This window comes from Artibeus jamaicensis, unplaced genomic scaffold (genome assembly GCF_021234435.1).
Source record: "Artibeus jamaicensis isolate MK-2021 breed Jamaican fruit bat unplaced genomic scaffold, CSHL_Jam_final scaffold_369, whole genome shotgun sequence".
NCBI lineage: Eukaryota > Metazoa > Chordata > Mammalia > Chiroptera > Phyllostomidae > Artibeus > Artibeus jamaicensis.
Genome location: NW_026522042.1, coordinates 40,920,459 through 40,935,633, shown reverse-complemented (window position 1 = coordinate 40,935,633; position 15,175 = coordinate 40,920,459). Strand labels below are relative to the sequence as shown.

General features: G+C 42.0%; 1 protein-coding gene across 6 annotated transcripts in view; it reads right to left on the bottom strand.

Annotated features, from left to right (window-relative positions):
• Positions 1-15,175, bottom strand: part of MAST4 (microtubule associated serine/threonine kinase family member 4) — a 524,826-nt gene that overhangs the window by 347,541 nt on the left and 162,110 nt on the right. For all 6 annotated transcript variants that reach the window (XM_053657255.1, XM_037150788.2, XM_053657256.1 and 3 more), the window contains exon 3: positions 1,129-1,253. In XM_053657255.1, the coding sequence (XP_053513230.1) occupies positions 1,129-1,253 (125 nt within the window). The remainder of the gene's footprint in view (positions 1-1,128; positions 1,254-15,175) is intronic.

Here is a 15,175-nt window from a genome sequence, read left to right as displayed (position 1 = left end):
ATGTGAAGAAAGTGCTAGAGGTGGAACAATAATTTTCAATTATCATAGAAAAGAAGGGTCCAGTCAAGAATCACTACTGTCATTTACATCTAGGGGGAAGTTTTGATGAGGAGAAGCATGTTTGCATGGCCTAAAAGTATCTCCCCACCGAACACTTATTGAATACAAGAGAAAAATGTCTAACTACAGTGGAGAAATTGGGAACATCTTGACTGGGAGAAAAAATTAATTTCACAATAAGGGGCAGATGGACATCATGTGTCTGCAGATGGCATGCCCTGAGAGGACACGACATCACCAATGTCATATTCTGGCCTGGACTGCAAAAATGTAAATCTCAGTGTGAGGAAATATCAGACTTAGACACATAATATGAGAAATATTCCATTAAAAAACATGGGTGGAGGTATGTAGCCTTCAAAAATGTTGATGTCAAAAAGGCAAAAAAAAAAAAGGCTACAGAAAAAATTCCACATTAAAGGGGACTAAAGAGATATGACAATTAAATTTAATATATGGCTCTATACTGGATGCTGTACATAGGAGGGACATTACTGAGCCAATTGATAAAACTGAAATGCAGATGGCAGAGTAGCTAAAAGGCTTGTATCAGCCATCAATTTACTGAAGTTAGTAACTGTGATTTATAGTAGTCACTCCCAAACAGTTCAGAAAAGTATGTGTGTATGTACATATGTATGTGTATATACAGAGGGAGAGAAAGTTGGGCAAGACATTAGTAGTTGAATCTAGCTAGGTCAACTGGTGTTTCACTATTTTTCTGATTTGTGGAACTTTTTTGTTAGTGTGGAATTATTTCCAAATAATAAGTTTTTTTGTTTTTGTTTTTTTTTTAAGCTGAGAAACATTTTCATGTCTTTTACAGGAACAGTGTAGACAAGAGTCGAGTTGTCAGAAATAGTCCAAATTAGGTTGAGGGGCGGGGAGAGGAAGGTGCTTGGAAAAATCAGCACACTGAAAGCAAGGAATTTCACATTGCCAAATCTGTGCTTAATGTTAAATGTAAGTTCAAGTCCAGTTAAACACAGTAAACCCAAAACAGTCCCCAGGGAGGTGGCGAGATGGACCAAACCCAACCCACCACAGACAGAGCCCAGAGGCACTCACCAGGCTGGCGGTGAGTGAGGGCGCCGACTGGCCCAAGGCCTGGCTGCGCATGCGCACGAGGTTGGAGGTCTCGGTAGAAGCTGACCAGGCCTGGCCCGCCACAGGGTTTGGAAGGAGGTACCTCCCTGTTGGGGTTAAAGAGAAGACAGTGTAAGCGGCAAGCAGAACAGTAGCACTTCCATGGCAGACCCCTTCTTGGCCATCCTTCTATATTACTTCTGCCGTAATTACATTTACCAACAGCAACTGGAGGCAAATTGTTTTAATTAAGTCAAGAGATCCAGTGGCAAGTTCTGGCCCTGAATCCCCACATGAACCCAAGAAAACCTTTTCATCTCCAGAACCTGTAGCTTTCAGCCAGGGCAGAATGAGGTCTCCTGTTAATTCTGCCAATTCCATGGGAACATGCTGAGGATGTATATAATCCACAAAGCATTCTCAGCATCTTAGAAATAAACCTGTGCATGTAGACACATGCTTTTAAAATGTCTAATATGGAAGGTGATCCAGGATTCATGTGGAAAAGAGTCTACAAAGTTGAGCTCATGCCCGACAAAAGGAATGGTTACAATTCTTTCAAGGTGAAATGGGGCTGGTGCCTCTTTCTCCCAGCTTCTCTCTGAAGCACTGGTTGGTCATCCATGTCCACACAACACATAATTGTATCTATTTACATAAATCAGGGCATCAATGTCAGCGTAAGCTTCACTGAGCAAGTTGCATCAACCTTGAACTCTAATATATGTGTATGTGAAAGTCAAACAGCTGAACCAATTCACACTATGTAACTTCCTTAGTACATGGATTAGACTACTTATCGATGCACAAGAAATATGACTTTTTGACTTCAGGAAGTTAGGATGGACATGAATATTCACATAGTAGTGAGGCTCAGTAAAAGCAGAGACCATGTTTGATTTTTATCTGCTCTGCCTCATTACTAACACAATAACTGGCCACCATAGCTCATTAAATGTTTGTTGAATGATGAAAGAACAAGTGGGCACTTCCTTCCCAGAAAACACATAGGGACAATGAAAGATGGCAGATAACCCACAGAGTCTTGCTGAAGAGCAGTGTGTATGGGGACTCCAGCTCCATACCTCCCAGAATCTGGAGGTATTGCAGCCCCACGTGTGGCTGGTGGCCCTGGAACAGAGGAGACATTTGTTCCTTGGACTTTCCCCAACAGATCTCCTTCCTGGTAAAAGAGCCCCTCTCTCACCTGTGGCATACACTCACAGGCATACCCCACTAGTTAGTAACTGGCTGTAGCATAATAGTGTCCATGCTACAAGCAGGATCAAAGTGTAGGAGCTAGGGACAGCCCCCATCAACTGTCCATGCTAGGAGGTCTAATGCTTTAATGTATGTGCTTTCAGAAATATAGATTTTAATTGCAAAGGGGAAAATGGTTTATTACGCCAAAATTGCTCTTTCACTCTCTTATTATAGAGTAACTACACCTACTTTTGAGATCTTGACAGATAGCTGAATGACACTGGGAAAGGAAGTTAGTCAACCTCTTTTGGCCTTAATTTTTTCATCTCTAAAATGGGGATAGGGGATAGGATCAACTATGTAAAGTTATTAAGGGGATTAGAGGATTTTATAAGTAAAGCACCCAGTAAATGTTAGCAGTAATAAAATTGAAAACTATCTTTTTTTGCTTGGTTTCTTGTCACTCACAAAGTAGAAAACATAAATATATATAAAGAAAAATATCACTGAAAATTGCACCAGGGAAAACCACCATCAGCATTTCAGTGATTTGCTTCCAGATTTTCTAACTGCACCCTGTATTTTCTAGCAAAATTGAATTTTGTCACGTGCTTCCCTCAGTACCACATAATAGGCTGTGACCTTTATCAAGAAAAAAAAAGCAAATTAATTGAAGCATAAACCCTATCATTAAAAATTCAACTATAATTACATTTTGTGGTTCCGGTCACCATATCAAAAATATTCAGATATATTTTGTGCAAGATATGTTACATTTAAAGTCTAGAATTTTTTTCCTTGCCTTATTTTGAAATATGAACTAAAAGAGGGTCTTTGGGAAACCTGCTCTCTTTAGGCCTAAAAGCAAAACATTAATAAAGAAAACAGGAAAACTATAGACTGCATTTAGGCAGTATCATTATTATATGAATAATAACTATCATTATTATATGAATAAATGGCTTCTTTAACACAGAAATAACTCTCACTGTTTGAAGGACATCATTTGTTAAAAATATACCAACCTCCAGTAATCAAAATTCATACTTTTTCCTGGTCCTCCCTGTGTCTTTTCCTATATTTTTTTAAACAATTTTATCTATTTATTTTTAGAGAGAGGGGAAGGGAAGGAAAAAGAGAGGGACAGAAACATTAATGTGTGGTAGCTTCTCACCCGTCCCCCACTGGGGACCTGGCCTGCAACCCAGGCATGTGCCCTGAATGGGAATTGAACTAGCGACCCCCTAGCTCTCAGCCCACACCCAATCCACTAAGCTACACCAGATAGGGACTTTTTCTGTATTTTATGCTTTATATTTTCTTTGTTCATGTTTGAGAGAGTGGCCTGACAGGAAGTGTAGAAGCTACCTGATGTCACAGTTCATGTGATGGAGGGAGTGAGCTCTGGCCAAGATGCTTTATTTTAAAGAAAACAAGGGTAGCTATGAAAACCTGAAGAATTTAATGTAATCGTGGAAAAATTTTAAAGGTGAGTATTTTAAAAGTCCCTAAAAATTGTATAATTCGGTCTTCTTTTCTCTTAGTAAAAAATAGTTTTTGGACTGTCTCCCTATAATGCCCAAGATGAAGAAACAGGTGTTCGTTTCTGTATTCTCAGTACCTGGCACAGTCCCGGGCACAGTGTCTGTCACTTAGTAAGTGTTCAACAATGTCTGCTGACTGAAATGCAGTTAAATGGCACTATTTGATCAGTTCTTGATGAAGTCTAAAAGGAAAAATAAAACTAAGCCAATTATTTTCTTAAATTTCATTTGTAATAAAGTATAACAGTTAAAATACACTGAGACCTTCCTATAGTCCAGGCACTGCAACACATTAGCAGCCCTATGGGGACCTAGGTAATATTATCCTCATTTTAAAGCCCAGAGAGATTACAAAATTAAATGAGGGCACACAGCTGATAAGTGGGCAAAACCAGGATTCTTACTCTGAAGCCCAAATCCTATTATAGGAAAATATTCATCACATATGCTCAGGTGAAAAACAAGTCATGGAATAGGATGATTTTATATTTATAAGAATATAACATATGTATGCATACACATATACATTATATGTGTGTGTATATATGTATGTATAAACATATATATATATATATATATATATATATATATGAATGAAATGGTAGCAGATGGGATTAAATGAGATAATACACTTCAGGCACTCAGCCTGGGACATGGAAGGCAGTCAACATACCGTCACTATTCACACTGTCATAAGAACTCCACTGATACAGCACCACCATCCCAGCAACAAAATAAAACATGGTAATGGATTCCTTGGACAGGTCACAAAAGAAATAGAGAACACTACTGAATAATATTACAATAAAGAATTATATTTCTTACAGGATTATTGTGATCTCTGGCAGGGAAAATGGGGACTGGGTCCAGGGAGAAGTATGCTATAATACTGCATTGTTTTCAAAATTATCTGCAAGGACTAATGGAAGTTTTAAAAAATTAACTTTTCACTTGTGGTTTTAATAAATTTAATGTTAAGCTTTTCTAATGTATCTAAAAAATGTGGCAAATATTAACCTTTGATAGAGCTGGCTGGTAGGTATATGCAGCTATATCGAATTATTCTCTACTCGTTTCCGTAGATATTACATGACATTGCTTTTAATGATTCTTATCAAAAAAAGTGCTTCAAAATCCAACATGGCAAACCAGCCAAGAGCACATTTCTTCCACCCTTCACAATGGCAGTTCCCAAGGCCACAGAAGGGAGGAGTGTGGGTAGTGGTGGGGCGTGTCCAAAGGGTCTGGGTGGGGTGAGGAAGCAGTGAGCCAGGGTAGAGGCTCCATGGAGCCTGGGAACAAAGAGGAACCACGAGGACATTCACTGTGGCCCCAGCATGCAGGCCGTGGCAGCTGTGGCTGCCACTGGAAAGGCAGACCAGAGGCAGGGGCAGTCCCTGATACAACCTCAGTGCGGGAACTTCATACACTACAGTCCTAGTTCCATGAGCCCAGGTAGGGAATCAGATTCTGGACAGATCCAGAAAGAGCTCCAGAAGAGGGAGGCATGAGGAACCAGAGGCACTTCCCTTTTCTCCATAGACTCCAAACCACATTTTGAACTCTTCAGTTTTGTTAGCTCTCACAGGGCAACAAGCAGAGACACCACGAACAGGACACACACACCAGCTCCTCTGAGATCACTCAGTCTAACACCAGTACATACATTTTATTTGTTGCCACCTCTTGCAGAGTTAATTTGGGTAACAAGCCCATATGCATGCCTTGTCAAAGGCAGACGAAGCTGGGCACTACTCAAAGTGGTAAGGATAGATTTTAATCAGTAATAACTACTACAACAGGAAAAAGGAGTCCAGCATGAACTGAACTCAAGTTCAATTTATGCAGAAGTAACGGGATGTTTTATAAGGAGAAGGAAGGGGAGGCAGGGAGCAAGTGGGGGCTCAGTGGGTCAGGGAAATGAAAAGCCACCAAGGGTTTGTCAGTAGAACAGCGATCAAGCCAGCTCTGTCTGCTGGCTGGCAATTACCGAAGTTAGGACACCGCCCTCCCACAGGGACTGGGAGACTGAGACCCTGTCTGGTGGCCAGAACAAACAGTATATTATTTGGCAACCTTGAATCATCTTAGACAAGCACTTTAAAGGAGCAAGGGTCATCCTGAGGATGTAGCCTTGAGCTGTTAGAAACTATGTAAGAGTCTGTTCAAGTCTTTAATGGTCAAGGTGAAGGCCTACTTAAGAAAGAGGGTTCAGAGGAGCCTGGCTACAGTTTGGTCAAGGAAAGACTTTGTCAGCCTTCACTTCTTTTGTGATGTAACAGATCCTAGCCCAAAAGGAGACCTTCTGATGTTCAGTAATTGATTAGTTTTAGAACTGGGTTTGAAATAAGATTTTGAACTGAGCCCATTGAACAGGACATAAAGGTCCTCGCCAGTAACAGTGGAAATCATCTGCTCTAGTTACGACTGACTGGAGAGTCAGACCACTGAGTGGCGACTCTGCCCCCAAAACTGACTCCATCACATATTCGTGAACTTCTCTGAGCCTCAGGCTCCTCTGCTATAAAATAGGGGTGAACTTGTGGGCTTGTTTGAAAATTAAAAAACACATTATGCAAGAACAGCCAATAAATATAAATTTTACAAAAATAAATAAAAAATACAACATACTACCCAACACACAGTGAATTTTAAGGTGAGCAAGAAATAAAATTTGGTTCAGCCACTGGAAGAAATAATTAAATGGTGAAGCATCCAATATAGAAGTGTATATATAATGAAATGTTTATAATCCTGTTGTGTGTTAGATTTTATTTTACTTTTTTAAAGTGGTTATTTATTTATTTATTTATTTATGCACTCTTTTGAAAAGCTGTATTTGTGGGCTAGATTTTAGATGTCATTTTTCTTATATGAGGCATGTCCCTAGGAATCATATGAATGTTGTAAATTGGAGGGTCCATTAGCACAACACATGGGATGTTTCATTCCTGCCTGGACCCCTATTAGTGTTAATCGGGAAAAGAGGACAACAGATGGATTTAAGGCAGCCATTAGAAGGCACTAACACTGTGCCGTAGTCGGTAGTGATTATATCAAACTTTATCTGAATTCCCTTTCTGATGACTACCAAGGGCCTCTAAAAAGTGTGTTGCTGTTGTATTCATGCATCATTTGCTGCCTACAATTTAAGAAAATTAGCATCTGTCAACTGCATTATTCAGCTGCACAGGATAGAAATTAATGGACGATACCATTCCCAATTTGTTACACGAGAGGTGAGCCTGCCTAGCAATCTGGCTGCTACGTTTTAAGACCAAATGGAGCTTGTTGTTACCACTGGAACTTTGATCAATTCTGGGCTCTTCAGAAACACATTTCTAAAATGCCAGTATGTTTATTGAAACATTTATTAAATATTTTCTGCTGACACAACAAGAAATTTAGAGGCAATCATAGAGGTCCATATTAAAGCTGGAATCAGTCTTCTAAAACTGGTGGAAGCCACTGGGTGTGGGGCATCTGGACACGTGTTTCGGTTATTGCGATTGTTTTGGTCACAAGGCCTCTACTTACAGAGTGAGTGGGCAGGTCTGAGTCTTTTAAGGTTATGTGTAAAAATAGTTAGATTACTGAGCCTACACCAGATGGTACCTTTGTAAAAATATTCTTAAAGATGTTACTTACTCATTTTTAGAGAGAGGTGAAGGGAGGGAAAAAGAGAAGGAGAGAAACATTGATGTGAAAGAGAAGCATTGACAGGTTGCCTCTTGAAACCAGGGACTGAACCCGCAACCCAGGCATGTGCCCTGACTAGGAATCGAACCAGCGACCTTTTGCTATGTGGGACGACACCTAACAAACTGAGCCACACCAGTCAGGGCCAGACTGTGCCTTGGTTCTCTCTAGGGTACCTATGATCTCTTTCCTGAAATGTGTTTTCCTTTGTCTCCATCCTGAATTCCAAGACACAAGAAGTAAGACCTCCATAAATGCATGCCTTCGAATAGGAGATAGGTACATGCTTTCAAAGCACCCTCAAAGCTTGAAGTATCCCTCTCAAGTAGGAAAATATCAGGTCAGCAGTAATTTTGGAAGAATGGCTATGTAAAGAATTAAATGTAGCCTCTGGAGACATACTTCACCATCAAGGAATAACAATACCTGACTACATTTCAAAGCTTCCAGGAAACAAAGTTATATATCACCTGAAGCGCAACACAGATCTAGCAGTTAGTCCACAGTCTAACATTCTGGGTTATTCCTTTTGGAGTTCAAACAGGACATCAAAGGGAAAATAAGACCTAGTAACTACAGCACAAAGCAGCATTTAGATAAGGCTTCTGGTGCTCAGTCACACATAAAACTCAGGAAAAGTTTGTTTATCCCTATAAGGTACCAACCAGGAAAAAATGGAAATGGGGTTGCCCAGTTCCTTGCTCTCCAGGGTTTTGTGAGATGGGGAAGCCCCATGGGAGGGAAGGAGAACGAGGGTAGCATTGCAGAGGAGAAGGGGCTGGGGACGAAAAGGACCATGGGAAGTTAGCACTGTGCCAGAACCACAAGCAGGACGATGGGGCCACATGCTCACTTCTCTCTCACCCTAGATCTTCACTTTTTGGCTGCCAACCAGGCTGCTGCTAACCTGAGGAGGTACTGAAGTTCTCACAGCAGCCTCCAGAAAGTTCACATCTACCAACTAAAGCGGGAGGAGGAACATTCCCGCCATTTTGCCCTCCCCACTGCCTACCGAAACCCGCCTTGCTTAATTCCACCTCTGAGTACATTCACAAAAGAGTTGAAAGCAGTGACTTCAACAGGTATTTCTACTCGTGTATTCATAGCAGCATCATTCATGAGAGTGAAAAGGTGGTAACAACCCGGATGCCCACTAATGCATGGTGAATGGATACACAACACGTGGTATATGATCATGGAACATGACTCAGCCTTTAAAGGGAAGGAAGTTCTGGCACAGGCTGCAATGTGGATGAACCCCGAGATGCGCTAAAGGAACGAAGTCAGACACAAAAGGAGAACCGCTGTCTGGCCCCACGGACAGGAGGTTCCTGGAACAGTCAAACTCATTTGACTGAAAGAGTAAGGGTTTACTGGGGGCTGAGGAGGGGGAATGAGGAATTATCGTTTAAAGGGTATTAAGTTTCAGTTTGAGATGAGGAAAACGTTCTGGAGATGAACAGTGGTGATGGCCACACAACAATGTGAGTGTGCTTACAGCCACTGCATTATACCTGTAAAAATGGCTAAAATGGTAACATTTTGTTACGTGTATTTTACCAAGCGCACACATACACACCACTCTGCCTTGTTCAGTCCAAAACACTCCACCTTCCAGGAGGTCCTATCAGTTGGCCAAAAGGAGCTATCCACATCCAACTCCATGAGCACCCGCTTTTACAAATTGCACTTAATAACTTAAGCCCTTTGAATCATTTATAAGCCAAAGGAATGGAGCTTTTTAAGAACCCTCCATGGAGAAATGTTGAAGACCATGATAAGTCACTGGCTAAACTCAGGCAGAATCCATGAGTCAGCAGCCGTGGCCCCGGAGCGTAGTCCATCATCATCAAGATATCCCTCTTCCACGCCCCATTGCTCACTCCTAAACATTGGTTCCCTCTTCATCTGGACTGCCATGCCCACAGGCAATTAGAGCCTCCATTTACTACCTTCAGCTGCGCTACTACCACAAAAAGACACGGTTCCTTTCATCTTCCCTCTCACATGGGTGACTGACTTCCAATTTCTTGTCCCCATTGCAAAAGAATAACTATACCTGGACAGTATCAATAATGCTGCTAAATCATTCTTCTTAATGGCATAAATAAATATAATTTGAAAAGTCAACAGACCTGTGACCAGTGAGTGCTGAAGTTCACTGACTCCTCTGTAGAACTGCTACTCTAGCCTTAAAAAAAAAAAAGTGGTCTGTGTTCACACACACAAGAAAAGTCCAAAGCACAGCTTTGACCTTAAGACCTCAAAGTTATCACTGCCTACTAGCCAGGGATCTTCAATTTACCCAGAAACCGGAAGCTGAAGGGAGAGAGCACTCATGTTTTAGTGAGGCTGGTAATCAGGGCACTGTGTTGTAAATCAAATTAACCACCCAGTGCAGCAGGCTCTGAACTCCTCCTATTTTGCTACAAGACACAAATCCACCAGAGATGCTCAATTTCGCTCATCACCAGCACTCTACATTCAGCATAGAAAGGCAACATTAGTAACCACAAAGCATCTGGTGACAAAGTTAGGGGGATGCTTTAAAAGGAAGCTCCTTGCAAGCAGAACAGGTAGCAGAAGATAAGACATGAGCAAGCACAGACTGACTGGGTACAGGGCAAGTATATCGAGAGTTACTAAAGCGCAATTCCATACTGTAAGAGAGCTGCAGGCTGTGGAAAAACAACACAACACACGCCAGTACACTACAAAAATCAAGGCCTTTGGATGAACCACGAGGTGATGGAGCAGCATCTGGAGCTGCCGCTGCCATTGTCAACGGCAGCTGCAGTTTTAAATCAGAAATAACTTCCAGTGTGGGGGATGTGGAGAGATGATCCAAAGGAGCAGTGGTCTTTGCACCTCATTCACAGTCAGCTGCCCTGTTCCTCTTGCCTTTCTATGATAAAAAGGAAAAAAATGCCAACACAGTATATTTTTAAAGGAATACAGTTTGAATCCACATTTACAGAGAAATATATTTAGCCTTTTCTTTCATTTTCTCTTAACTTGTTTTTAAAGAAGAAATATTGCTTCTCATCCAATGAGAATCAAATTCTAATAAGGGACGATATCAAGGTCAAATGAGTTAATGCATGAAATGGAGCTTAGTAAGCTTCAATGCCACTATTATAACAGCTGCCTTTCAGTGTAGCAACACCCAGCACGTTCTCCCATCCTGCAATGAGACCCACACTTGGCTGGCAGCTCCCTGATACACCCAGACCACCAAGGTCGTCTCCCATCGGATAGCGATTCTCTGGATTTGACATTCTTACCAAAAAATACATAATAGTTTGTGATAAGCTCTAGCTGTACAGACCAAAGGTTAATGTGACAAATTCACGTTGATTTTTGAAGAAGTATTAAATAGAGCCTACTCTAATGAGAACACGGGAACAAGAGTCAGACAGCAAGCGGTATTGCTTAGAATGTCTGTCTGAGGGAGGGCGCCCAGAAGCCGGGCGGTGGCACCTGAGTGATGCCGGGCACAGGTCAGAGCTACATCTGCGATCTGGCTCCCTCCATCCGCATATTGAAATATAATTCGGCAAAATGAATTGCTAGACATGTCCAAAGCCCCTGGGAAATGACAGATATTGATGAATGCTGTTGGGAAGATACATGGAAGGAAACGGCAAATAAATAGAACCATTTTTTCTCAGAGTCAGCTGCAGATAAGGAGAGCAGCTGTTAAACTACTTGTCAGCTCCCTGTTCTCTCTTCCTCCTCCTCCTCCTCCTCCCCCATCTGCCCCCTCTACCCTTCTCTAAAACCTCCCCGAGGACTGCCATCTTGCTGTCTTGAAAATAAGAATCGGACGAGTAAGAGTCATCTCCACCGCCCCTGTCACACTCAGACTTCCCGGCCCTGGTAATCCAATCCTTTTCAAAATTCATTCCATTGTACTTGTTCACTGCCCCCTCTGGACCCTGGAAATACATTCAGTTTTTAAACTCATAACAGGAAACTGTTAAATTCAAGTCCATTACCATTCCACCCCAGTCACAACGTTCAGATCCAAAATTCAAAGGCTGACTACCAACTCTCATGCAGTAGCTGTGTGACCTTGGTCAGGCCTCTTAACCTCCTACGCCTCAGTTTCCCATAAACATTCTGAGGGATGGAGATGCCTGACCTCCTAGGTGACGGAGAATAATAGAGAAGGTAAACAGAATGCCTATCCTACCACCTGGCAGACAGAAGGCCAGCAGTAAATGAGGACTTTTCATTCCCAGACTCTGCCTTGCTCAACCACTCCTCCTGGCAAGGGCACTTCTTCCTGGTCATCCTCTCCAGCATGCTGGGAGAGGTCATCCTCAGACTGGATCAAACCCTCTCCAGCACAGGGCACTTTGGGGATAACTGGCGCTCATCCCACTCAGCAAAGTGGGAAACCAGCCAGACAAGGGTCCTGTATCCTGGTTGCACCATTTATTAAATAGGGAATCCTGGATAAATGACCCCCCTTCTCTGGGCTTGCCTTTCCAAACCTCTAGTGAGGATGGCAGGGGCAACACACGTCAAATACGCAGCACTGTTCTGCTCACACATGGTTTGTGCTCAGTGGTGGTTTGGGTCCCCTCCAGGATGTTTCACCCATCTTGACCAGAAACCCACAATCAGGGGTGCTGCCAGCCTTCCCTTCCCCCATCACACCCCCGCTTCTGTGCAGCTGCATATATGCAGAGTGCAATTTATTTCTGCATACAACATGCTCTTCTACTTCGTAAACTCGATGTCAACCGGGACCATAAATCATCTGCATTTGCTGCCCAACGTCACACCCTGCACACGGAACTGACTGAAATTTTACAGAATCACATACTTATGTCTGTGCATATTAACTATCCATTCTGTCTCATTTATATTTCTCCCAGAGTTCATATTTTTCCATTGTTTAGTTCTACTCCGCCTGGAGGAGTATTTAATTTTGATTCACTTGTTTGTCTCGTAACAAAAACAATCATGAAAAGCACTCAACAGCCTTAAACTTGATATGGAGAACACATCGTGTCACTTCTGGCTTTGATTTTTCTCTTCTGAAACCCATCTCCAAAACGGTTCAGCACCTCCACAAAATACTGTGTATTTTCAAAGTAAGCTGGTTAACCCTCAAGATACTAGAGGGTAATTTATATTTAGTATCTGACTTTTGGAAGAAATTATGAATCCTGCTCTATAACACCTTTCGCACACTAAGTTGCTCTCATTGACACACCCGAATGTCACTGGCAGCCCGCAGATGCGAAGCCTTTCTCACAACTGCCCTGCATCTGCACAGGTATGGCAGAGGCCTGGAAGAACTGGGGATCAGGAGCTTTACAGGAGAAACAGGAAGAACAAAGGCAGCCACAGCGCAGAGAAAACGTGTTTCATGTCTAAGCAGAAATCTCCAGACAAGCCCCAATTTCCCACCCAGTTCTCTCGTTTTACAAGAAAGCACCCATATAAAATCTAATTCACATAACAATGTATTTCCACCTATATTTATTCAGAACAGTTTCTAGTTTCATGCTGGTTTTTATTCTACGACTCTAACAAATCCAAAACTGCTTTACAAAACATAACAGAACATGGCACCGTTTTTTAAGCAGAGCAAAAGCAAAGCCCAGATTAGCATCACGATCACCTCGGCACTGCTTGGAAATTAATGACCAGTACAAGGCTGGAATTCAACCTTTCCATTTCTGGTCTACTATTTAGCACTGACTTCTTCTGAAAGATCAGAAGACATTAAGCAGCCATGCAATCCCAGGCATTTGTTTTCATGTAAGAGTATCACTAGGGCTACTTAATGTTCCCTTTTAGAGAATTTAGCCATGCACAGGGGGGATCCGTGTGTTGTGGTGCTCAGGTGGGGGACTAGCCATTTGGTGATTCCAATCACCCTCCAAATGGTCATCACTCAAGATTGAGAGCCTAATCATTTTTTGCTAATCATTCCATGAAATGCATTTAATCTCCCATTATTTGAATCCACAGAGAGCACTGTGACTGTTGAAAGCACGGTGGTGGGGCTTATGCACACAGAGCTTTACACATCGAAGTGTGTATCATATATCAGACCTGCTCAGAGTCATCCACAAAGACGGCCCTGTCTCCAAGGTGACTAGACAGCGAGAGGGGTGAACATGAGGAAAAGGACACTGCCCTGTCTGGGTAGGGACTGCAGCGCCTGCCTGCCACACCACGCATACACCTATGAGACGGTGTGTCTGCTCATGCCTGGGTCAGACCCGCCCAGTTCACTCATCAGGTTGTCCAACGGCACCATTACAAATGCAGGACGTCTATGTAAACCTGAATTCAAATACATTTTAATACACATATCCCAAGAATTACATTGGATAGAAGTACACTAAAAATATTCATCTAAAATTTAATTGGATGCCATGCACTTTATATGCTAATACAATTTCCCCCTATTTTTTATTTAAATTTTTTTCGATTACAGCTAACATACAGTATTATATTAGTTTCAGGTGTACAACACAGTGATTAGACACATCTAGCTTATGAAGTGAGCATCCCAAGCCCAGTGCCCACCTGCCACCACCTGACAGCATCACAATGTCACTGACTGTCCCTTGTGCTGCACTCCACACCCTCATGACTGCTTTCTAACTGGCAATCTGCACATCTCAATCCCTTCCCCTTTTCACCCACCCTCCCAAAACCTCCTCTCATCTGGCTACCAACAAAACGTTCTCTGTATTTATGAGTTTGCTTCTGTTTCGTTTAGATTCCACATGTAAGTGAAATCATACAGCATTTGTCTTCTTCTGTCTGACTTATTTCACTTAGCATAACACCCTCTAGGTTACATGGCAACATTCTTCTTCACTGAGCACTTAGTGTTTGCAATGCAGAGGGCTCTGCTTGAAGGATGTAAGGAAAAGGCCCTTATAAACTAGTAAAAGGGATGATAGATACATAAATAATGGCAAGTCAAAAGTGATCGATCCTGTATTAAGAGAACAATATAAGATGGTAGAAATATAAGGGGTAGAAAGTGTGAACGTATTTCCGTGAATCAATCAGCCGAAGTGATATGAGGTGTTTGGAATGAAACAGGAACGCAGATAAGGATATTAGAGACTTTTCCCTGCATTTTACTCCTAATGTGGGGTCTCACTGCTCTGGGTTTGTGCATGTATATTCCCCCCCTTTAAAATATTATTTACATATACCGCCACAGCCAAAGCTAGTAAAATGGAGCAAAAACAACAAAGTTCTTTTAAACAGCAATTATAGTAGCCAAAGCAAAGAAGAAACACAGTGGGATACCGAGCTCTCATTACTTAAAACAAATTTGCCCTGGCCAGGTGACTCAGCTCCTTGGAGCATTGTTCTGTACACCAAAAGGTCGCTGGTTCAATTCCCTGTCCAGGCACAAACCTAGACTGCAAGTTTGATCCCTGGTCATGCATGGCGTGTATGAGAGGTAACCCATTAATTTTTTTTCTCACGTTGATGTTTCTCGCTCTTTCTCAAAACAATAAATACATCGTCAGGTGAGGATTAAAATTAAAAAAGAAATAATTCAAATTTATCGCACAAAACTAACCTCTTTT